Below are 23,778 nucleotides of genomic sequence, written 5' to 3' on the forward strand. Positions count from 1 at the left end.
TCCTACTTAGAAGGACATGTTGGGAAAGCCTGTTGCAGATGCTCTTCCAAGTTCTCCTTTATTCTCTCCGTGAATGGGTCCAAATCATGAAACTTCATTTTGCGAGCACTTCCTCCTAAAACGAGAGCAGTTCACCCAACAAGATACCACATTCTCAAAGGCAACCGAGGAGATTCAAGTTAAAAACAATGCCGATCATGAAAAGAGACAATTCCAGTCACTCTCAGTAGGTCAGGCAGCATCTGTAGAAAGAGAATAAGTTAATGTTTCAGATCAGACTCTTTCTTGTCAGAACAGGGGAGAAAACAATTAATTGGAGGGAAAATTTTTGAAGTGGGGGCAGTAGTGAAAGGATGGATAAAACCAGGGGAATGTTAGTTATAGGGTTAATGGAAGTCTTAAATGTTGATAATGCTTTTTTTAAATGGAATTGCTAATAGCAAGGCTGTGATATTTAGAAGCTCAGGATACATTCGGAGAAACAGTTAGTATCACAAACTGATTACAACAGAACATCGTTTGGATAAGAGTCCAGAGAGAAGACCATTCTGGAGGCCAGACTAATAGGGCACAATGGGAATGGGATGGAGATGGAAAGCGGGATGGAGAATTCAAGGGATAAGCCACTGGAAACTCAGAGCAATGGATTGAAAGCAGATCACTGCAATCATCCCAATGAATGTTTAGATCCTGTGATGTTATAATAAATTAATGCAGTAAACTAGATGCGGGCAGGAGGTGGTACTGACAAATGAACATCCCAGTGGCTCTCACAATAATAATAATCTTAATAATTGTTGCTCCACCTCCACCACAGACAAAAGTAATGGGAATGTTGAAGAACATTCATCTCAAATGTATTTGCTTGAAACCGCATGACCAGCTTTTAAGTAGCTCAGCTCATTTATCCATCTTAGACATGACTGACTTGCACCTCTTGCTATCAAATTGTGCCTCTCATCAGTAATTTCCCCACTGAAATCATTTGAAATTAAATCCCTGTGATGAACTGATGTTGAGCAAATAAACTGTGCATAACAAAGCCCCTGCATCCTTCTTGGATGTTCAAAGACTGAATTATAGAAATCAAACTGCAAGAGAACTCTTTTGTTCCCACCCATGCACGTGCAAAGCAAGCAACTGCAGATTCTGGGAATATGAACAAAGATAGAGGTACTCAGCAGGTCCAGCAAAAATCAGTGGAAAAAAAATGAATAAAGTTTTGGGATGGGTTTTTTGTGGAGAGTGAAAAAAAAGTCACAGCTTTATTGGTATGCAGAACATGAACATTTAAAATGGTTAAAACAGTATGTTCATAAAATGACATGCCTGAATTAGTACACAAATAAAGGTGCAGCAATATCTTAATATTAAAATGACAATGCTCTACATTTGTCCCTTTAAAATAAGCAAAAATAGTGTAATCACTGAAGGAGAAATTACATCAGGTTTAAATGTGACTTAGCTAAATGCAATCTGAGTCACTTCACATGGTCATTTAATCTCCACTCCTTTCCCATCCCAATTTTGTAAATGCATCAGAAAAGAGACAAATTAATTCTTTACAACTTCAGATTTATTTGTCACTAATCATGTTAAATACATAACTTGTCTTGTTTTCCAGCAAGCTAACTTCAGAAACAGAACACCAATATTTACACGAAGGAATGTTACATTACGATATGTTAAGGCGCAAATTCTTTTGGCTTCATTTGAATACAATAGCAAAAGTTACGCAAATATTTCTTAATGAGAAATCATGATTAGCTACAATGTTTTACAAAAATATGGTGCAAGTTGACAATTTTATTCAACATCTTCAAGTCCTGAAATGGAGGTTTTAATTTATACAGTTGTAACTTTAAATTTACACAAAGATCAACCTATTAAGATAGAACATTAAAAAGCATAACAAATAGAATTCCTAAGCAACAGTTTTGAAGGTCTGCAGTATCAAGTTGGTTTGGTGGATTAGCCGGTTGGCGCTCATGAACACATTGAGTGCCCTGTTGAAAAACAAAGGCATTTTATAATATACTGTACAAAATTAATTTAAATATAAAGTTCAAAGTATTTTTTTTTAAATCACTGAATTCCAAGTACCCAAAATATTGTGAATTTAAGGAGAATTTAAAAACTATTCAAAAATACCGACAATTAAAAACTGAACAAATACCAGGAGAGGAATTTCTAAGTAAACAACCACATACTGATAGCATCACAAATTAAAAAGCTGTTGTTTTATTCTGAAACTGAATTTTGTATGGCATAAATATATATCTTTTTAAAAAGACAACCTCAACGTCTGCAAGTTTGCAAGAGAATGAATGGCTATTTTTTTGCAAATTTTCCTACTGTCTACCTTTGACCTAAATGTAGTACTTGTGGCAGTCAAAAAGTTTACAAGTATTCACAGAAAGAACATGAAAATGATTCTTATTACTGCCATACTTACTTTCCATCTTTGAAGTAGGTTTTTAAAGTATCACTGAAGCTTTTGGAGTATTTGACAAATTCCTTCTTTTGGTGTTCAAGTGCCTAAAAGCAATTAAAATTTTGAATTTATGTATATAAAAAAAATATAAAGTTCAAACGTGTCCTTGGTAAGAAACCCATGGAGATGTGTTTGGTTCCTAAGTTAGGAAATTTTTTAAAATGTCCATGTCCTTAAACTTTTAACCAAATTACTTGCAAGATGTTCAAGAATTACAAGCACCAGTCACAAAAAGTAATTTTAATACTATAATATGTTGCACAAAATTTAAAATAGAAAATGTTCAAAGTGAAATTGAGCAAAATTAATGCCCAGAAGATATAGTAACTAGATTTGCGATAAGTAGATCAGAGAAAGCAGATTCCATTTGCTCTCCTGCAATTAATTGCACCATGACAAAAGCTTTCTTCAGAGGTATATCTACAGCCTAAAAATAATATTCAACCACTTAACTAGGTCCCAATGGAATCAAACATGTCCAAACCTCCAAGAGATTTCAAACCTCAAACACTTTCTCAAGAAAGTTCAAAGTAATTTGTTCAAAATTGAATAGTGATTCAGATCCACATCTTTCAGTGGAGTGCTTTATTTCCCAATTTTTCAAACAATGCATTGTGATAGATTATGTTGTGTTTGTATTGTATATAGATATGTTTTTGGGAAATAAACTGGGGCAGGTTTTTTTAGTTTAGGTTACATACAAACACTTCAAAATAGATCTCATTTAAAATACTGAGCTCTGCTCAAGCCAGACAGGGCGGCTCCTGGGGGCCTTTGCAAAAACTTTGGGGAGTGCCCAAGAGACTTCACTAATGGATTGTTGTTTTGAAAAGCAACTGAAAGAGATTGGAGGAGTAATCAGAGCTGCAGGCTGTCTGGAGTGCAACTTGCTGTTCTAAGAGGGTCATGCGGTTTTGCAAGCAGAGAGACTCAAGCAGGCTTTTTTCTCTGAGAGAGAGAGATAGATCAGTTCTGCAGTACTACAGTCAGGAGCAGCAGCTGGGACTGGAACAGGACAAGCTGGCAAGCTTGTGGAAAAACCCCATTTGGAAGAGAGGTTGTGAGTTCAGCCTGGTCAAAGCCCTTGTGGTTCATACAAGAGGAGAGGACTGGCTGTCTAATGTTTCGCTTGAAATAAGAGAAACAAAAAGGAACCCTTTGGTGACTTAAAAAGGAAAAGGTTATCATCTGGAAAATGCTGATGGGGCAAGTTTCTTCGGCAAGACACTGAAGTGGCTGATTAAAAGTAATCAGTTGTGGGTGTCCAGTGAACAACAAATCTCTCTCTGAAAACCGACAAGAACTTTCCTGAGTGGTAACCATTTACCTTTCAAGCACCAAAGCCTGGTGAACTTCATAAATGTTAAATTCTGTGCACAGTATAAGAATTACCTGCAACCAGTGAACTTGGAGGAATGAGAAGTGAGATTGGTCTGTAAATCAAATAACTGTTCTTAACTTGCATACACATTACATACACGTACGCTTAGAATTAGAAGGGGGTTAAGTTAGGTTAATAGTGATAAGATAAAGTTTGATCCTGTTTTCATGTTTAAAAGTAATTAAAAACAACTTTTGTTTAAGTAACCATTTGTCTTGGTGAATATCTATTGTTGCTGGGTTTTGGGGACCTCGTAACAGCATTGCTTCAAAATACACCAACTTAAATGTGGCAGGAAACTTCTGCATTCATTGTTACGTGAAGCATACATAACTAATCAGATCTAGTTATTATGCCAATGCACACTTCAAAAGATGCCAATACATAGATCATAGAATTTTTGATATTCACCAAGGCAGATTAGACCTTGTAATCCCATTTTAAACATCTCCAAACTAATTTGACAAAGATTAATATGTGATGTTCAGACTTAACAAAGCTTAACATGAATAAAAATCATTTCAAGCTATGAACTATGACAAACTTTTATGGCTTTAGAATCATAACAGCTCCTGGCTGATCACACCATTGTGGAAGAACCATCAGTTCAGGAATGTCACAATGTTAAGAAAATAGAGAGAAAAAAATGAAGTTTGCTTTTACATTATTAAATGTGATTGGAAAAAAGTCTTTTGCATAACTTGTCAAGCAAGAAAAACTCTACCTTCAGAATCATATCAGTATATTGCCTTCAGATGTGCAAAAACTGTTTTATAATGAATTCTTTTAGATTTAATATATTGTGGTCAATAAACAAAAGCATCCATTTTTACCCAAAATATTTAGATTTTTAACTCAAGCTATTTTCACATTGCAGTTCTCACCTCAAGCATCAAATTGATAAATGATGCAAATTTTGACATTTTTGCTTATTATTTTTTAAATATTTATTTTCCTCTATTTTTGTGCCACTTGCTTGAGACTGCTGGTAGCTTGAATTCCAGATACCATAGGTTTTATTGTACATACACTAGAATGTTGAGGATTGTTTTCCATTTACAAAAATTAGTGTACACTACCTATCAGTAATCAGTCCATCCAAGTACAGCATTTCAAAAGAAAGTTCAAAAAGGGCCTTGGATGGATGATACTTTTAGTATGGGTGTCAGATTTGTTATTTACACTTGAAATAAATAGTGAAATAATGTAATACAGCTAACTGAAGAAGTGAATGTGGGCTCAATTTTAACATTTAAGATGAATTTGGACAGGAACATGGATGGGATAGGTTTAGAGGGCTATGGACTGGGCGTAGGTCAGTGGGACTAGGCAGAAAAATTGATCAGCACAGACCTGAAGGGTAGAATGGCCTGTTTTCTGTGCTGCAATGCTCTATAGCTTCAAAATTCACATTCTCAGAAAAAAAAACTTATTTTACTTTTCATCAAAAGAGATCCATGTCAAAATTTGAACTGCATGAGTAAACCCTGATATAAAGTGGTAACATTTAGCCCGAAGGCTTCCTGGAGATGATTTTTCTGGTACTCACTCTGCGATTCTGGTACTGATATTTTTTGATAACGTTGTTCACAGTGTCCAGGAGTTCTTTTATTGCACTAGCAATATCCCTGCAAAGCAAAATCATCACAAGCTATCAACAAATCTAAAGAATAGCATGTTAATTTTCTTTGCAGAATGGAGACAGGATTTTAAAAAAAAATAACCTTTCAACTAAAAAGGAAATTTCAAGTTTTGAATATTCAGAAAGGATGTTATTATTTCCCAGTGGTGAGGAAGGAGATATTTTCCTATAAATGTTTACATCAGCCAGGAATGCAAACCTGCACCCAATGATTTGTATCACAAGCCTTGACAAAATTTCCAACCCAAGATGCACTATGAAATGATTACTCCTCAAGTTTAGAGTACACAATTAAATGTATTAACAAAACTGTTATGTCAGGGAAGAAAACAAAATTCATCAATCCAGGTCAATGGGAACTTGAGCATTTTACTTTCGACAGAAGTCTGAAATAAATGATAAAAATGCTCATTAGTCAGTGTGAATGATTCAGCTCAACAATCTTTCACCTAAATGGGCTGTGTACCATCTTGCAGTTTATATCATGCCAAATGCAACATGCCTTGTCCCATACAAGAACATAAAACCTCAAGAGACAAGAGTAGAATTAGGCCATTCAGCTCATCAAGTCTGCTCTGTCACTTGAATCATGGCTGATGTATTTTTCCTTTTAATACACTTTTCCTGCCTTCTCCCAAAAATGCTTGGTGCCCTTACTAATCAAGAATCTATCAACCTCTGCTTTAAATCTACCCAATAACTTGACCTCCACAAATTCCATAGATTCACCACCCTTACTGAAGAAATGTCTCCATACTAAAGGAACATCCTTTGATTCTGAGGCTGTTCCCTCTGGTCCTAGACTACTGGAAACAGTCTCCAGATCCACTCTATCCACCCCTTTCAATATTCATATTTAAGAATAATCAGCACTTGATTCATTAATGACTTTTACAATATATTGGCATAAAGTAAACATTTAATAGATATAAACGAAATCTACTTCATTGCTAGCTTCAGCAGCCTGAAGATTAATACCTGTTGATTTAGGTTAGAACATAAATAGTTAAGGTATGGGAAAAATCCATAGAAAATCTCATTGAGCCTGTTCAGCTCTTCCCCTCTACAAATGCACCTCAACAAACCTAACCATTCAACAATTCATTGATTCCAGTTCTTGGGAAAGAGGTGGGGCTAAAAAGATTTTGAGTAGAGCATGGTGTTTAATAGTACCAGTACTGGGAACAAGCTTCGTCACTGGAAAGTTGGCACTCTGGAAGCAGCCATTCGACTCTCGATAGGGTGGGATGCTGGGTTATCTTAAGGAAAGCTACAGAAAATTCACAAATGCCATTAAAGAGTCTTGCAGGATTGGCATACAAGATGCAAAACCCAATGAAGGAGTACAAAGATAACATTTATAAGGAAACAATCGGCAGGCCGTAACCAATTTATGAGGGAATTGGGTTTGTGCCCCAGTTCATAATTCTGAAGTGAACAGTCAACAATTTGTATCTGCTGGGAGAAGTTGCATGCATGGGAAGAGCAGCTGGCTGCCAGCATCACTTATTCAGCGAGTGAGTTTCGATCAGCAGCTGGAAAATCCATCCCACTAATCTCCCAAACACTCACTCTTATGTATGGAGAGTCTATCAGCCAGCTGTTCATAACTCAGTAAGGATCTACAAGTGGTGCAGTGCAGGAAAGGAACCATGTCCATGGATTCACAGGAAGCATCTAGTAATGATAGCAGAGCTGAAAGGAAACCATCAGGAATGGTTAACAGACATTATTTTCTCTCTAAAATTGAAGACCAAAAGATACCTACAGATTTTTAAGAATTATTAAAAGTATTGACAGGATAAGTAAAATGAAGATTTTCACTTACAGAAAGAGCTCAAAACAAAGGTTACACATTGAAATAGCTCAATGGATCTGTACCCAACATCGTGTATCTAACTTAGTAAGCCATTAAGGGCACTTCATTGGAGCAGTCAGAAGAAAAGACAAAGGAGATATTTTCAGGAGTTAGGTAAAATGTAGAGCAGTTTAGAGGAAGAATTGAAGGGACAATTTTCATTATTGAACCAGACTTTTTGGAGTCCAGAAATGTAAGCTGATACTTTTGATAACGTAGGAAATTATAGGTAAACTGAAAAGTCTATTCAAGAATTTGAAAATGAAGGCAAATGTTAAAATACTGATGCTACTCGATTTCAAATCAACATTGTTTAGAAACTACATGGATGCTGGATAAATTACACCTCGTACAATTTAAAATGAGCCAAGTTACAAGAGTGAATATACAGAGGGAACAGATAATGATCACTGTACATTTCGGCATACAAGTCGAGTCGTGAAACCCCAAACAAAAGGGTTCAACTTATACGCCGGATATACTTTTGAAACCTTAAATTCAGCTCAAAATCCAATCTGTGCTGATCTGGCATACAAGTCAACCTTTGAAAAACCAATTTGGCGTATAAGTCGACCTTTGAAAAACCAGGCAAAAGACCACAACAGATTTTCATTGAGATTTTTATTGGAAACAACAGCACAATTAGAATCCTTCAAAATCACTCTCTCCATCATCATCTGAAGCAAAAATGGGGCAAACACATCCATTCTCTTACTGTTTAAACGGCCATCATATGGGTCCTTGTCAGTATCTGATGAGGCGGTTTCAGCTTCGTTGTCAGTGTCCTACAATAAAATCATCTTCCGTGCCATCAAATGCACAAGAGATACTGCATTTTAAATGATTTTATCACTAGCTCTACTTTAATTTTGTCCCATAACCTTGAGCACAGTACACAGTGTATCAAGTGATGCAGCACACATTGCCCTGCCTTTTGTAAATGACTTTTTTTGCACTCGACATCCCTGTATTCCATCCATTGCACACATGGTCTTTGAATGGCTTGTTCAAGCAGACATCGAGAGGTGCAATATAGATGTCAAACCACCCGGGATAACTGCCATGCAAGTATTATGTAGTGCTAATCCATTTTTAGTGTTCTCAATTAAGTGGCTACAAAACCTATCCCAGACCAGCAAACTCTACTTTGTGTAAACTGCCTGGCCGCCTGTTCCATACATTGTCTATTCATAATTTTACACCATTTTCATCCATCCATCCTTTTGCATGAAAATGTACAAAAGCACCTGCAGGGAACTTCATTTTCAGTTAAATTTGCATTTGAAGATCACCATGGGTCTTAACTTTGTCCCATTGGCCATGCATAATAACATCACAGTAAACCTGGTCCTTTCATGGCCCATACTTTTAACACTTATAAGTATAAGTTTGCACACTTTTAACACCTTTCCATATCACTGTTGAAATTCAAGGGGGTTTCATCCATGTTTCCAACATTTGCCAATGCAGACTGGTGTTTCTGCTGGTTCCATTTAATAAACTGGTGAAAACTTACAACTTTATGATCAAAATCTTTTGACAATTTCTGTGCAATTTTTGATTTTTGGCAGATTTTTCCTATTCATGAAATTATTGCACCAGCTTAATGTAGCCTCAAAATCATCACTGAGTTGTGGGTGTGTCTTGGCCCACTGCAGAGCAAATGTTATTTTATTTTGGGTGACTATGTAGCAATCTTGCCTCTGTTCATGCACCCATTCTGCAACGTGATATTCCAACCCTGGCCAACGAGTGATTCCTTTTCTCAAAGAACACGGTTTTTTTAGTATGTTTCTTAAAATCTCTTCTTTCTTCCTCCAATCTCTTACCAACTTCTCAGGCACATCAAATTTTCTTGCAGCAGCGTAGTTGATGGTTTTCTTGGCCATTTTTATCACTCTCATCTCAAAGATTGCTTCATATTTTCGTCGCGTGCTGAGTTGTGTCAATGGACCCTCCAGCCAACGCTCAGCAAATCAATCCACGTGATCTATGGGGGGGGGGGGGGGGTCGATGTATATGCCAGTCAACAGGGCACCTCAGGCAGCTGGAAAATTGGGGTCAACTTGTATGCCAGATATACAACAAAACAATTAAAATGAGGTTGAAGTGGGGGAAGGGGGGTGGGGTCGACTTATACACCGAAATATACGGTAGTTAAAAGATAAAGTTTGGTTGATTACAGCCACAGATTACAGAGTGGATGACATTATCACCTCAAATAGGAGATCAGAGTCACGATTTAAACATTGTCAAGTTAATTTTGGAAATAGAAGACCCATTGTAAGTGATTTCAGCGTTAGAGCTGATGGGATGTAGAATGGAGCCGGTAGTGTGAGAAAGGAGTTTGCAGCAGGAGCTGCTTTCCTGATGTTTATGTCAGTCTTATGTCACGGAAACAGACCCTTCTGTCCACTCTATGCATCAACAATCACCATAATCCTACACAAATCCAATTTTTATTCCTCTCATCTGCCCAAAAATTCTACCACTCACCCATGCCCTTGCAATGCAAGAGTACTTGGAGGAAACTCAGACAGGTCACCAAGCGTTAATGCTGTCTTTGTGAAGTGTGCACCAAAGATCAGGATTGAACATGGGTTGCTGGAGCAGTGAGGAACAAGCCCTTCCAGCTGTGTCATCCCAGCACTAACTGCAATGATTTAAACATGAAGCAAGAATTTGGGAAACTTCACCATGGTTAAGGACAAGAGCAAAGGGAACTTTAAAAAGAGTAATGGATTGCATGGAATAGAGTGGAATATTGCAAGGATGAGATTTTAAAAATTCAGTTTTTCACACTATGATATATTAAGGACAAGGTAATGATAACCAATGATCAAAAACAATAGGATCTGGTAGTATCAGAGCCAGAAAGATGGGTGCTCAGCAGAATGTGAAGAGGGGTGAGAACAAATTCAGAGGGGGTAGGAGGAGAGACATACAGCACGGTAACAGGCCATTTCAGCTCACGAGTCCGTGCCACCCAATTTACACCCAGTTAACCTACAACCCCCAGTACGTTTTGAACGGTGGAAGGAAACCAGAGGTCCCAGGGAAAACCCACCCACACACAGGGAGAACGTACAAACTCCTTACAGACAGCGCAGGATTCAAACCCCGCTGGCCCTGTAAAGGTGTTGCGCTAATCGCTATGCCACCCTTAGTTCAGGGAGAAAAAGGTCCTCTACTGGGTGCAGACTGGGAGATTGCTTTGTTGAGCACCTCGGCTCTGATCGCTGCAATAGCATGGATCTCCCGGTGGCCACCCATTTCGATTTCCTGTCCCATAACCTTGCTAATGTGCCTGTACATGGAATCACGAGGCCACCTGCAAATTGGAGGAACAACACCTCATCTTCTGTCTGGGCACCCTCCAACCAGATGGCATTAGCATTAACCCCACTGGTTTCTGTAAAGAAACCCACCCCTCCCCCACTTCTCCTTTGTCTCCTTCCTTCTAGTTTTCTCTCTCTCTCTCCCATCCCTTTTCCACTATCTCCTTTCAGAGACAAAATCAATTTTCATCTTTTCTTGTATCCAACTAACACGTTTTGTTTGTTAATCTGGACTCCTCCTTCTCCTCCCTTCATTCTTCCCCCTTTCTCTCTAGTCTTTAATTAAGATGCCTATCTTTTTTTTTGCTTACATCTTGAAGAAGGGCTCAGGCCCATAAATTTGGTAATAAATCTTTACCTCCTAAGGAGGCTGCAAGACTGGCTGAGTTCCTCCAGCATTTTTGTGTCTTTAACCACAGAAATGTTGGCCTAAGAAAATAGGGAGGAAAAGTATAAGAAGCAGAGGCAGTTGATCTGATAAGCTATCTAAATGAATGAACTCAATGTGGTAGGATTAGAGGGAATCACAGGGTACGAGTTATAAAACTATCTTCCTGAATAATGAAAAGCAGCAGTCCAGTCATAGAATGAGTGGCAGTTTGGAAGATGAGAATAGGACCTGTGGTACTTCACATGCTGAGCCAGATGTGACTGAAAATGACCAACTATTAACTATAATGGTTTACGTATCCATTTCTTATAATGAAGGCAGGAGCAGTAAGCACCATTCAAAGGGACAACATGTTTTTTTTTTTTTAAATGTGATTGGACTGTGGGACACAAATGTGCCTCAGCAATTTAGCAGGTGCAGAAATGTAGAGTACAAGGGGGAAATGAACAGAAAGGTACACCAAGAGGGTTGCACGAAACAGAGCAAAGTTAGAAGCTATGCAGTGATACTATGATCTTCAGTCCGACGGGTAAGAGATTCACAAAACTTACTTGATGGTCTGAAGAAATCGGACTCTATCATTGATCTCATCAGGAATTTTGCTGAGGATATTCTTCAGTGCTCGTGCTTTGTCATTAAGTTCCCGAAATTCTGGTTCTTGCCTTTCGATCATATATTCTATGAATGGAAAATTGTATACATGAGAAAGAAAATACTTGCAGAATTATTTTTTAGATAACCTCAAACATTCTCTTTAACATCTAAATTTCCAACATGAGAAATAATCCAATTTTTTTTTCTTTTTTTTTAGAAAGAGAACGTGAAGCAGCTTCAGAAATTGAGATGAATCTCGACTTCCTCCTCCATGTTCCAGCACCACATGGTGCCAACGCGGGACCAGACGGGGCATTCAGAAGTCACTGGTCCGCTGGCAAAGGCCCATCCTCCGCTTATAGGCCCCCAACCACTCTCCCCCACCCCAGCTCGACCAGCCACGGCAATGACCTCACTGTGAAGCCACCACTGAGGGAGCCCCCCGACACATCTATCCCGGGCGGGCGGGCGGGCTCGGTCTCCCCGCCCGGCCACCTTAGACAGCAGAGCTCCATCTCCACTATCCTGCCTCAACCGCACCGCCACCAGCGAGAAATAATCCAATTGATGTGTTAATGATATTTATGCTGAACCACAGTTCAATGGAATTGTTCTTAAATTTTTTAAATAATATTAAGCTATACCACTGACCACTAATGACTACAAGACAGTTCTCAATAAAACTACAGTAAATCTTCAATCTTCATTAAGGTTAGCAGCTGCGAATAATACTCAGTAAGAAAAAAATCTCAGCTGCCAACCAAAATGTTTACTAAGTTTTGTCAGTGCTCCTATAAAGTCGAACAGCAGAGTAATCTAGAAATAGCTCGAGCCTTCCTTGTTACAGTGGCCTGCTCCAGCACCACAAAAAGGACCTTCTTGCACTAATTATAACTCCACTTTTTCTTGTACTATTGGTAACTATGAATATTAACTCATCTTTTATATTTTTTTTTACTTTAATGTATACTATTGTGGTTTTTTTCTTTCTATAAAGTACCTTCAGCTACAGCAAGAATTTCGGTGCATCTGTAAATTGTTCTCATTATCAAAAACTTGAAAATGAAGAACTGTTGTAAAGTCATTCAATTAAAATTTCAAAGACAAAGATCGATCAAGAATTCATGTGATCCAAACAATTTAATAACAAGGACCTGGGATTTGTTAAAACTTGTGAATTAATTTAAGTTTGAAAACACATCATAGGAACATCATTTTCTATGTGAAAATTAGTGTATTCAATTTATAAATTCGATAATAACATTAACCCTTCAACTTCATCCCTGAAATGAGGGGACTATGTATAAAAACTGTTATAATTCCTACATGGTCAAACACAAATAACCTTGAATAAAATCTGGAATATGCACTTTAATCACGTGAATTGTTTGATTACAAATTTAAAATCGTGGAGCACAGGGGCAAATAAAGGAAAATGTGCCTTTGTCCCAAACATTATGGAGGGCAATGCATTTCATAAATTAAGGAAAAGTGGTACATTTTCTGTAACTTTTTGTTTTGTACCAGAATAATAATTTTGGCTGCATACCCAAAGATTTAATTACATGCCAAACAGCATGCAATACACAGGGATAAGTGACCCCACAACCAAGAGATTTGACATCTTCAGTCCAGCCACATTCAGTGGTGAATGGTGGGGCATAATTAAACAACTTGCTGGAGGAACAGGCTCCACAAGTAGTCCGCTTCTAAACAATTGGGGAGCCCCCAGCACATCAGACTAAAAAAGAAACCAGAAGTATTTGAAAGAATCTTCAGCCAGAAATGAGGGTCCTTACCCTGCGTTAGGTACAAGGATCAATTTAATCAGTTTATTGTCTTACAAAATAACTCATTTTGACAGTGCATGCACATTTTGTGTCAGGCTGTTTCCAGGCATTAAAGCCATTTTTGACTTTAGCTGGCCCTACCTTCAACATCGTCACTTGCCATACGTAGCAATGATTCAGTGAAGTTAACTTCCACACAATTTTTCTCCAGAATTTTTGTTATGATATCTTGAGTGAGACCAGGATTTTCTTTCTCAGCCTATATTAAAAGAATGTAACAAAAAGCAATCAAGTTTTAACAGTCATTTATACCATGCCTAAAGTGATTAACTCTTTAAAAAAGGTTTTTAAATTGCATACGAGAATAAAATCATCAAAATTTAAAGTATATTTGATGTTTATAACTTCACACAAAAGTTTTACATAGACAAAGCCTTTTACTCAAGTTTTCCTTAACATTACATAATCTACTAGATTGCTTGCCTGCCACTTATAATGGGCCAGAGATACAAATTAACATTGGCAAGACAATCATTAAAATCACTCCTTACTGGTCACGTGCATTTTGGTAATACTATTAGATTAATATGGGTATTTAAGTAAATCAATCAATAAAAGACGAGCCAGAAATAATTCAAACAGAAGTGTTCTTCACAAGCAATTTAAATTTGTTACAAAGTACCACAAGGAATGCTGGATACATTTGCACAGTCATTACAAAGAGCGAAGCTCATATTTTGAAAATTTTAGTTTCTAAAACAGGGTAGGGTCTGAGATTAAATGGTTAAAAAACACCCAACTAGTTTGTGAGGAGGGTGAAAAAGGTCTTGATTTCTTCAAAAATATATCTTCTGGTTTGCAAATTAATAAGGTGAACTACCAACAGGTCAATAGCTCTAATTGCAGTATGTGATTTAATTAAGAGGGACACGAGGCAACTTTTTAATTAAGTTTTTTAAATTAAGTTTTTCAAGATGATAGCACAAGATCAAAAAAGATATGTCAATTCACAAAACAAATAGTACAGACATGGAAAAAACTATTTCGACAGTTACTTTGGAGAACTGAATAAGGTTTTTCTTTCTGTTACAGCAGACTTTTTGTTCTTTGTGTTATCAAGATTACTGATGTTAAGGTGTACATTGCATGGCATTTCTTAAATTACAGAATTTAATCAGAAGTGGAAAATTACAAAATGATAAATTCCCATAAAAAGCCAGACAAATTTGAGAAGCCTATTGCTGAAGGATAAACTGTTGGTTATTTAATTTTTAATTTACTTATAATTTAGACATACAGGACTGTATCAGGCCATTTTAGCCCATGAGCCCGTGCCGCTCAATTACACCCAATTATCCTACAACCCCGGTATGTTTTGAATAGTGGGATGAAACCGGAACCCCCAGGGAAACCCCACACAGGCACGTCATATTCAAACACCGGTCCTAATTGCTGGCGCTGTAGCAGCATTGTGCTAACCGTGTCACCCAAGGAATGCCATGTTATGTAATTGCCCAAGTCAAGAAAGCATGTTGATATCCCATGCTTAATAATATGCAAGGAAACTAAACGGTTGTCATTTACAGCAGGGATTAACCAAAGCAAAGTAAGTCAGGTAATCTTCCAGAAAGCAATGGAGTCTAGAAATTGAAAATATAATGCAGGAACAGTGCATATTAAAACATGACTGAGAACAAAGGGTACACCCAACCTATCAACATTGCATTAGAAAGATGTTATCTTCAATTAACTTGATAAACATGAAAAAGGGCTGTTTTTAAAGAGAATATATAAAGGTCATGATTTTCAAAAGCATATTTACTCATCTGATTTGTCACAAATGCCTGACATTAAATACATGTCAAACAAGATGCAAGATTAAAACATAAATCACTGCAGAATAAACTTTCAACAATCAAACTCACCTTAATAAAAGCCGCTCTCAGTGTTTGTGCAGCAGATAAATTCACTTGCTCTAGCTGCAATAAAGAAAAGACTTTGGTTAGGTTTAAATTTGTTATGGTTTTCAGAATTCAAAGAAGAATGAACTCAATTTGCAGAAGTGAATGCATTCTGTTCAAAATATACTTATAACCAGCTATCAAAGAAAGATCTAAAATATAGCAAATTGAAATTTTATTCATGTCTGTCTTGTGCACAATTATAACTGGCTTGTTTCCCACTATTTCACAACACATTTAAGATCATTTTAATCTAATACAGTAAGCTATCACTTTCAATACCTGTGGCCTATTTTGGACAAATAGACAAACAAGATTTCAACCTTAAAGCAATTCGAGTCAAGGAATATTTGTACCAAGTGGAACACATTTAAAAAAATAACCTCATTGAATACTGGGTACATCACAGCATAGAGTGGCATGGACACCATGGAAGTTGTTTCTGCTTCATTCCTCATCTCTTCCATTGTCATCCTTGGTTAATCACACCTTATTGTTGAAAAAGTACTAGTCAGCGTTCGCTGCTGAGACAGTGCTCCTCGTTCCCCTGATGCCACAAAATGAGTCACTTCCCTATGAAGGAAAACAAACATAAAATTAATGTCCAATTACTCTCACATATTTATAATTCATCAACTTACATGCAGGTTAGGGCTCGGTAGACCTTAAATGCAAAATGTATAACCTTCACTTAGATTTTTTTCTCCTCCAATAAAATTATTAGAGACAAGAGTATGGAAACATAAAAGAGGGGGTTAGTTGAATAGGTCACAGTCATACAGCAGAGAACAGACCCTTCAGTTCAACTCATCCATGCCAACCAAGTTGGTATTCTGGGCTGGTCCCATTTGCCTGCATTTGGTCCTACCTGAGCAAGCCCTTCCTATCCGTATACTTCTCTATATGTCTTTTGAACAGTACAATTCCACCTATTACTTCGTTCCAGATACAGACCACCCTCTGAAAAAGTTGCCTCGTGTCCCTCTTAAAGCTTTCCCATCTTACCTTAAACATATGTCCTCTTGCTCTAGAATTATCTATGTGAGGTAAAAAGGCCACATTCATTTTGTCCATTCCTCTCAAAGATTTATAAACTTTATCTACATTCTACAAGATCACTCTCAGTCTCCTTTACTTAATGGAATAAAGAGCCAGCCTATCTAACCTCTCCCTTTAACTCAAGCCTTCTGGTCCCAGCATCTATTCTGCATTGCTTCTAATTTATTGGCATCCTTCCTCAAGCAGACCAGAACTGCATAGAGCACTCCCAAGTTTGAAAAGCTATACATCAACTTTAATTTAAACATGTTAAATATAAATCAGTAACAATAAGGAAATAAATTAAGTGACACTGGTACTTCAAAAATGCATTGTACATATTGCTCAGCTATGCTCATTGAATTTAGAATTTGTTTGATATGCAAATGAAGTGAAAATATCCATTAATTGTGCCCAACCTTAAAATACCACACCCTAGTTTATATAGAAACTGACTGAACAGTTCTGTGTATAGATGACATTTCCATTATTTTCCAATTTCAAGACATCATCTTCAATGAAACACAGACATTATTCCGAATTACTATCTTATCTCTCCAATAAAGCAAGCTTTGTAGATGCGGTTTTATGTAACTTTAATTTGTTTATATAAACATTTTGCATAACTTTGCATCAAGATTTTCATAACAATGAACAAAGCATTTGGCTATATTAAAAAACATAACGACACAAAATGATAAGACATGATTAAGATGAATTCAAAAAGTATTTCAGAGCTTACGCATCTTCCATGGCTCTTTGAAGAATGAAAGTGCAAGCTCAGAGTCTGCATGAATATTATGACATATGACAGAGTAACTATGGTAACACTACAAACAATTCTTATCCTTAAACGAATAGGCACAAAATTACTAAAAAGCAAAAACACAAGGTTTTCAACCTTTACACTGTGTACTGAATGCATGGTTTGGGTTCTCAATGTCATCTTGAATGTTCCTTTAACTGAGCAATTATGGGTCAAGGGTTTGTAGGAATCCACATAATGTGGATTTTAGCATTTTCTCAATCTCTTCTTCTGTCCTCATAGGAATCTCATCCAATCATAGAACAATGCATTGGTTCCAGTGGTCTGATGTCAGGTATAAAAACATCATGGACTATCCCAATTACTCATTTAGGAGGCTGAGCACCAAGCTATCGGTATTTCACTGAACACGAGGACAGGTCTTGTACAAGATTGACAAAACAGGTTCTCATTCAACCCTCCCCCACTGCCCCGTCAATAAAGGTTAATTGTTAGACCTCAGAAAGTGTAGATCACTTTGAATGTCTTGTGAGCCATTTCTCAGCAAAGAACAGACATTGATTTTGAAATTCACATCACCATTACACCAGTAAAATGCTGATTGCTGAAGAGGGCATTTAAAGATAAAGTTCTCAAACCTGGCACAAATCTCATAATCTCCTGTCCTCCTACATTCTACTGATACATCTAATATCTACAGCAGGCACTTCAAAGCACAATAAAGATGACATCAATACAGTTTCTGCAAAATTTTTCAAATTGACTGGAAAGATAAATGAATCACAGCAGTGAAAACATCAGTAGATGGAACCTTGTACAACAGAAGCCACAAACTTCACACACTTGCTGAATATTGCAATCTTCTGACTCGCCTTCTGCTGAATCACACAATTCACCTCAGCATTCTATTGAACATTTTAATCACACTCCCAAATGTGTGTTATTTGTTCCCAAAAATGACCTGCCCCTACTCCCATCTCACTACAGCCCTTTTCCCACTGGCAACCCGGTTGATTGGCCATGCAGTGACGCAGGATAGAAAGCCATTTGTGCTGTTTCCACTAGGCCACCTTTAACCTGGACACGGACTATTTTTTATTGAACACAACTCATCCCCAAGGATTGGTGTCTACCTTCAGCTGGAAATGGGTGACTTTCTACTATCCTTTTTCTACTGCTTTAAATTGGCACGCTGGTGTCAGCTGATGCCTGGGATATGAGTAGGGGGCTGAGGCCATCAATCCTGGCATGATTTGACGCCAGTGTGCTGTTTTCTTTTTCCACTGGACCCTGTCCCAGGTGGAAAAGGGGCTTCTAAGTGCGTCTTTGCTTCTGCCAGAAAGTTCCAATTTAAAAAAAACTGGTCCATCTTTCCATTTTCTACCATTGTCTCGTTTGAGTTTATTGAACTGCTGACACCCATCCCATTTTCAGGACCACATCTTGTTCACCCATCAATCCTGGCCACCAAGCTTGATCCTAATCCTTCAATATGTAATCACCTCAATAACCCATGACATGTTATATTAAAAATGCTATGCAAGGCAGGTTGATACACCTGAGTTCTCATCATTATTTGCTCCATCACCAGTATCTATGCCCAAAATTGTACAATTCTCTCTTGCACTTGTTAACTGCTGCTTCAATCAGTTCATGTCCACAAAGTGTATGATCCCTCTGTAACTTCACCATGCTGGAGGATGCCTTTTTTTATATAAAAGAGCCCTGACCACGGGATTCCTCATTTTTCATTGATGACCTTGGCCAATCTATTCCCTCCTTTCAAATCATAAATGCAGCAGTGGGACCCTACATGGGTCCCAGCTATACTGATCAGGTTGTACGATGTATGGAATATTATTACTATAATTTTAGTCCCACTCAGATTACACCTCATGCCATTTTCAGTTTTCTAATCATTTTATCAATGCAATTTCTTGTTCTAATATACAATGCAAAAGCTACATTACTTTTGTGTCAATTTCCATTCTGCTCTTACTTTTACCAAGGTCCGCTTACTTTTCCTCATTTCCATTTCAGGGCATAGGTACACGACCAATAGCCATAAAAATTCCTACCTGACAGCACCTCATCCTTTCTTGTAAGGATTCCATTCATTCTATTTCCTCCTTTGGTCACATTTGAGCTCCCATATCATTATTGATATAATGATATGCCCTCCTTTCAAAGTTCAAAAAGTCCAAAGTACATACATGATTTATTGTTAAAGTACATAGATGAATCTTTTTCCTGCAGGCCAGGTAGAATTTCTATTTATTGATAACTGTACTCAAGAAAAAAAATACATATTCAAAGAGAAAATGTAAAGAAACTGCACAATAAAGAAAAAAATATTCAGTAATAAATAATATGCAAAATAAGAGTACTTAAGAGCATTTGATTGAGTTTATTGTTAAGGAGTCTGAAGGTGAAGGGTAGCAACTGTTCCTGAAGTTGGTGGTATGAATCTTGTGGCACCTATACCTCTTTGGCAGCAGCAAGAATAGAACATGTGCTGGGTGGCCTGGATCCTTGACTATTGCTGCTGCTCTCCAACCGCAGGATCCCACGTACATTTTCCTCGATGGTGTGGAGAGTTTTGCCTGAGATGTATCCACAATCATTTGGAGTGCTTTCTGCTCAGAGTCATTGGGGCCTCCATACTAGGCAGTGATGCACCCAGTCAGCTTTCCACTGCACATCTGTAGAAGTTTGCCAAAGTTTCCAATGTCATACCCAACTTCCACAAACTCTTGAGGAAATGGAGCCACCGTAGTGCTTTCTTGACAATGACACTGGTATGTTGGGTCCTCCAAGACAGTGACTCCCATTAATTTAAATTTTCTCACCCTCACCACTTCTGATTCCCCAATAATCTAGTTTAACCTCTTAAACTCAACATTCAGCTCCTTGGTTTTGGTGATATGGGGTGTAAAGTTGTAGACCATTCAAGCCAAGTTTTCAATCTCCCTCATGTATGCTGACTCATTGCCCCTTTTTGTACAACCTACTACTGTTATCTTAGCAAATTTGTAAATGGTGTTGCAGTACCAAGCCACACAATTATAGGAATAAAGCCTTTGCCCTCAACTGTGCTTTCCCCTGCACTGTGAAAGAATAGATTTGAGTGTGCCACTGATTTCTTGTATATCTATTCTCCTCCTATTAAGGACGAGGATAGGACAGCTATTCCTCAACTTGCATACCATTAGCTGATACATTCAACAGATAATTCGTAATTTCTGTCATCTCCCAACATTATGCTGTTGAGCATTCTTGAGAGTCCAAATCCTTGTAAAATTGCAATCAATTCTTCAATCTCCATCAATACTCACACCTTACTATGCAACTGGAAGTCGCAACATTTGCTCATACCAGTCCAGGCACACAAATACTCTTTCCAGGTGAAGCGGACATAATGACATGTCTAACAATGCTGCATTCACAGCTCACAATACTTTCTCCACCACACGAGGCAAATAAACGTGGATTGGATGACAACATTGCAAAATGCATTCATTAGATCTGTTACATTAATTTTATCCCAGCATCTCAGTATTTGGACTCCTATGATGCTTTGCACAAATTAAAAGAACAGCATTCATCTTCCAGTTTATCATATTACTGCCTTCAGTTATCATCTATTGCAATCTTTTGCCTCGTATTCAGCATAGCACACTCGTTTTTCAGTATTGTGGATTTCTTTTGTTTCCTCCAATTTCCACCTTCTGCTGATGCATTTTTTTCATCCTTTCAGTCAGAAATATCACTTGTGTCATTCAGTCTCTCCAAGACTCCAACTACCTCAGATCTTGCCCTGCAATTTACAACTACATTCTCTTCTAACATTTCCCAGATCTGATGAGAGGACAATATGAAAGCTTCATCCTGCTTCCCTCTATGCATGCTGATTGATCTTCAGTAACTTGAGCATTTAATTTTGTTTTTAGATTCTTTAAATTATCTTTGATTGAATGATCAGTTCCAATATTTTTTTTAATTAAATGGATATTTACATCATTCTCGAATTTCTTGAGGTCAATCTAGTTTTAAAAATAGAAAAATAATTTTTGAGCAATTTATTGGAGCTCTCTAAAGTAGCATACACTGTAATATGGTGATGTGAGGATATGCTACTTGGATTTTCAATGGTCATTTAATAAGGTGCAACATCAAAAATGGTGAGGAAAATAAAAGTACACATTTTGAGTGGCAATATCTTAGCCTGAACAGAAGAATCACTGGCTAGGAGGAAACAAAGGGTAAATTATCTTCCAGTTGGTAAAATGTAATGGCAGTGAGTTATAGAGTAGGCATCAAATTTAATTTAAAAAATTTCATTTATAAATAGCAAGTACTCTGAAGATAATGATTGCAAAATTTATTGGCAACTCAAATTTATTTGTTGAAAGGCAATGATATATATCTATATTATATAGAGAGATATGAGATCACATCCAGAGTATAATGTAGTACAGTGTTGGTCTTTCTTCTATTTTGAAGTAAAATGTTGGTAACATTTAATAGCGCAAGACCTGTAAAGTGCAGATTGTCTGATGAAGAAAAGACATCTTTTAATTTGGACAAGTGTGAGGTGTTGCATCTTTGGCAGTCAAATGCAAGAGAAAAGTATACTGTTAAAAGTGCAGAGTAACTGGAGGTTGAGGACCAAGTTCCTTGTGGTCACGCGTCGGCGGAATGCGCGGCATTGATTGGGTAAAGAAGGCATATTAGGCAGGTTATTAAGTATTAAAGTGTTGCAACCATATAAAACTTTAGTTAAGCAGCACTTGGAATTCTGTATGCAATTCTGGTCACCTCATTACAGGAAGTATGTAAAGGCTTTGAAAAGTGTACAGAAGAGGTTTTCCTGATTCTGAGAGTACGAGTTGGAGACTTGGCTGTTTTCTCTGGAGTGCACAAAGTTGGGGGAAAAACCTGACAAAAGTTCACAAAATCATGGGAGCGATTGACAGAGGAGATCATCTGAATCCTTCCTCCAGTTCAATGGAATGTTTTATATTAAAATATATAATTTATCCCAGGATCTCAGTATTTGGACTCCTATGATGCTTTGCACCCCCACCTCCACTCACACATGCGGTAAAAGCAACACGTGATTAAGGTGAGAAGAAAGGTAAAGGAAATGTGTGGTGAATGTCTGGAATTTGAATGTCTGGAACAGGCTGCCAGAAGTAGTGGTGCAAGATAATAGCATTTAAGAGGTTTTCTAGATAGTTTACATAAATATGAAGGGATTCATGTGGCAAGCAGTGGAGATTTCGTTTTACTTGGATATTATGTTCAGCAGAATATCTGCTTTGAAGGGGCAGTTCCTGTGATGTATTATTCACATTCTAGGTTTAAGAATATAATCTGAACTGGCATTTACAAAAATGAGAGGTGATTTAATTGTACAAGATTCTGAGTCTGAACCAGGATGTTTGTGGGAGAAACAGTGGGAGTAAGAGGTCACAGTTTAAAAAGAAAGGGTCAACCAATGATGGAAGAAGCAGAGTCTGAATGTTTACAAAGTTAGAGCTTGATTTAATTAAAAATAAAGGGCAAAAGTGTTGCAGGATGGGTAGAAATGAAAAGTGCATAAATGTCAATTTAAAAAAAAACTAGAACAAGTTCTTCCAATATCAGCAATCAGTCGCCAGTCAAATTATACTTTAACCTTTTGTATCTCATCAGAATTTGCAAGCTTTCACGTCCTTTTGTAATTGCACCCTCTACGAAGTGCGACACTGTTCTGTATTCGCAAACTCATAACTCTGGAAACCAGCAGTTCAATAATCAAAGAAATACATGACTCTGGATGAAATGTCAGATGGTCTTCTCGCTGCCATTGCACTCCATTTTAGGACATTTTCACACCAAGATTCCTTAACTTTGTCATTATATCAAGATAAAGGGGAAGCCAGTTTGAAGTGACTCCAAAATATACCCTTCGAGGCCAACGATGCCTGACCCGAGGACCCCAGGATTATGCGAACCAATTCGAAACAACTCCAATTAACAAACGCTTCAGCAAGTAGATCCACCTTAAAATGTAGGCATGAGGCCCTGAACTGCGCTCCCTGTTGTAGCTCGTCCTTCCAGTTGGCTGCACGGCTCTGACTCTCGCAGCCTCCCATAACAGGGGCCCGAGGAGACGGAACCCCACAGCCCACACCGGCCTGGGTGGATACCTCCCGACCGTCAGCGGCATCGGCAACGCAACACGCCTCTCAAAAGTGACAAGGACTCACGTCTACACATTCGGCCTCAGCCAAGCGGAGGCCTCAATTCTCCCACACCCTTCAACTCCAACACCGAAAGAAGGAAACTTACCGACCGTCAGCCCAACCGGAAGGACATTTCACTCACCCAATCAATGCCGCGCATTCCGCCGACGCGATGGAGGTCACGCGAAGGCCCACGGGATATGTAGTTCGTCCTCTGCCGCCGGCAAGCTTCGAATCCGGAAAACAACGCCCATCGTGCGTCCTCAGCATTGCGTGGGATTGACGTTCCATCCGT

General features: G+C 37.9%; 1 protein-coding gene across 3 annotated transcripts; it reads right to left on the reverse strand.

Moving 5' to 3' along the window:
- Positions 1 to 1,558: 1,558 nt before the first annotated feature.
- Positions 1,559 to 23,625, reverse strand: pdcd10a (programmed cell death 10a). 3 transcript variants are annotated; one of them, XM_069896864.1, is made up of 8 exons: positions 23,590 to 23,625; positions 15,833 to 16,022; positions 15,414 to 15,467; positions 13,630 to 13,747; positions 11,656 to 11,782; positions 5,425 to 5,503; positions 2,456 to 2,538; positions 1,559 to 2,006 (listed from the first exon to the last, which is right to left on the reverse strand). In XM_069896864.1, the coding sequence occupies exons 2-8, from the start codon at positions 15,920 to 15,922 to the stop codon at positions 1,925 to 1,927; spliced, it is 633 nt and encodes a 210-aa protein (XP_069752965.1). In that variant the 5' UTR covers positions 15,923 to 16,022; positions 23,590 to 23,625; the 3' UTR covers positions 1,559 to 1,924. The 3 variants fall into 3 exon arrangements, with proteins under 3 accessions (XP_069752965.1, XP_069752963.1, XP_069752964.1); XM_069896862.1 differs by having other exon boundaries at positions 23,508 to 23,596; XM_069896863.1 differs by lacking the exon at positions 23,590 to 23,625 and adding an exon at positions 23,301 to 23,480.
- Between the last annotated feature and the right edge of the window lie 153 nt (positions 23,626 to 23,778).

Source organism: Narcine bancroftii, chromosome 9, assembly GCF_036971445.1.
Source record: "Narcine bancroftii isolate sNarBan1 chromosome 9, sNarBan1.hap1, whole genome shotgun sequence".
NCBI lineage: Eukaryota > Metazoa > Chordata > Chondrichthyes > Torpediniformes > Narcinidae > Narcine > Narcine bancroftii.

Excerpts from the sequence above, each read along its gene's own strand:
- pdcd10a (XM_069896864.1), bottom strand. The coding sequence starts at position 15,922 with ATGACAATGGAAGAGATGAGGAATGAAGCAGAAACAACTTCCATGGTG. Across the intron at positions 15,468-15,832 it reads TGTACCCAGTATTCAATGAG|CTAGAGCAAGTGAATTTATC; the intron begins GTTATTTTTTTA and ends TCTTTATTGCAG. Across the intron at positions 11,783-13,629 it reads GGCAAGTGACGATGTTGAAG|AATATATGATCGAAAGGCAA; the intron begins GTAGGGCCAGCT and ends TTCCATTCATAG.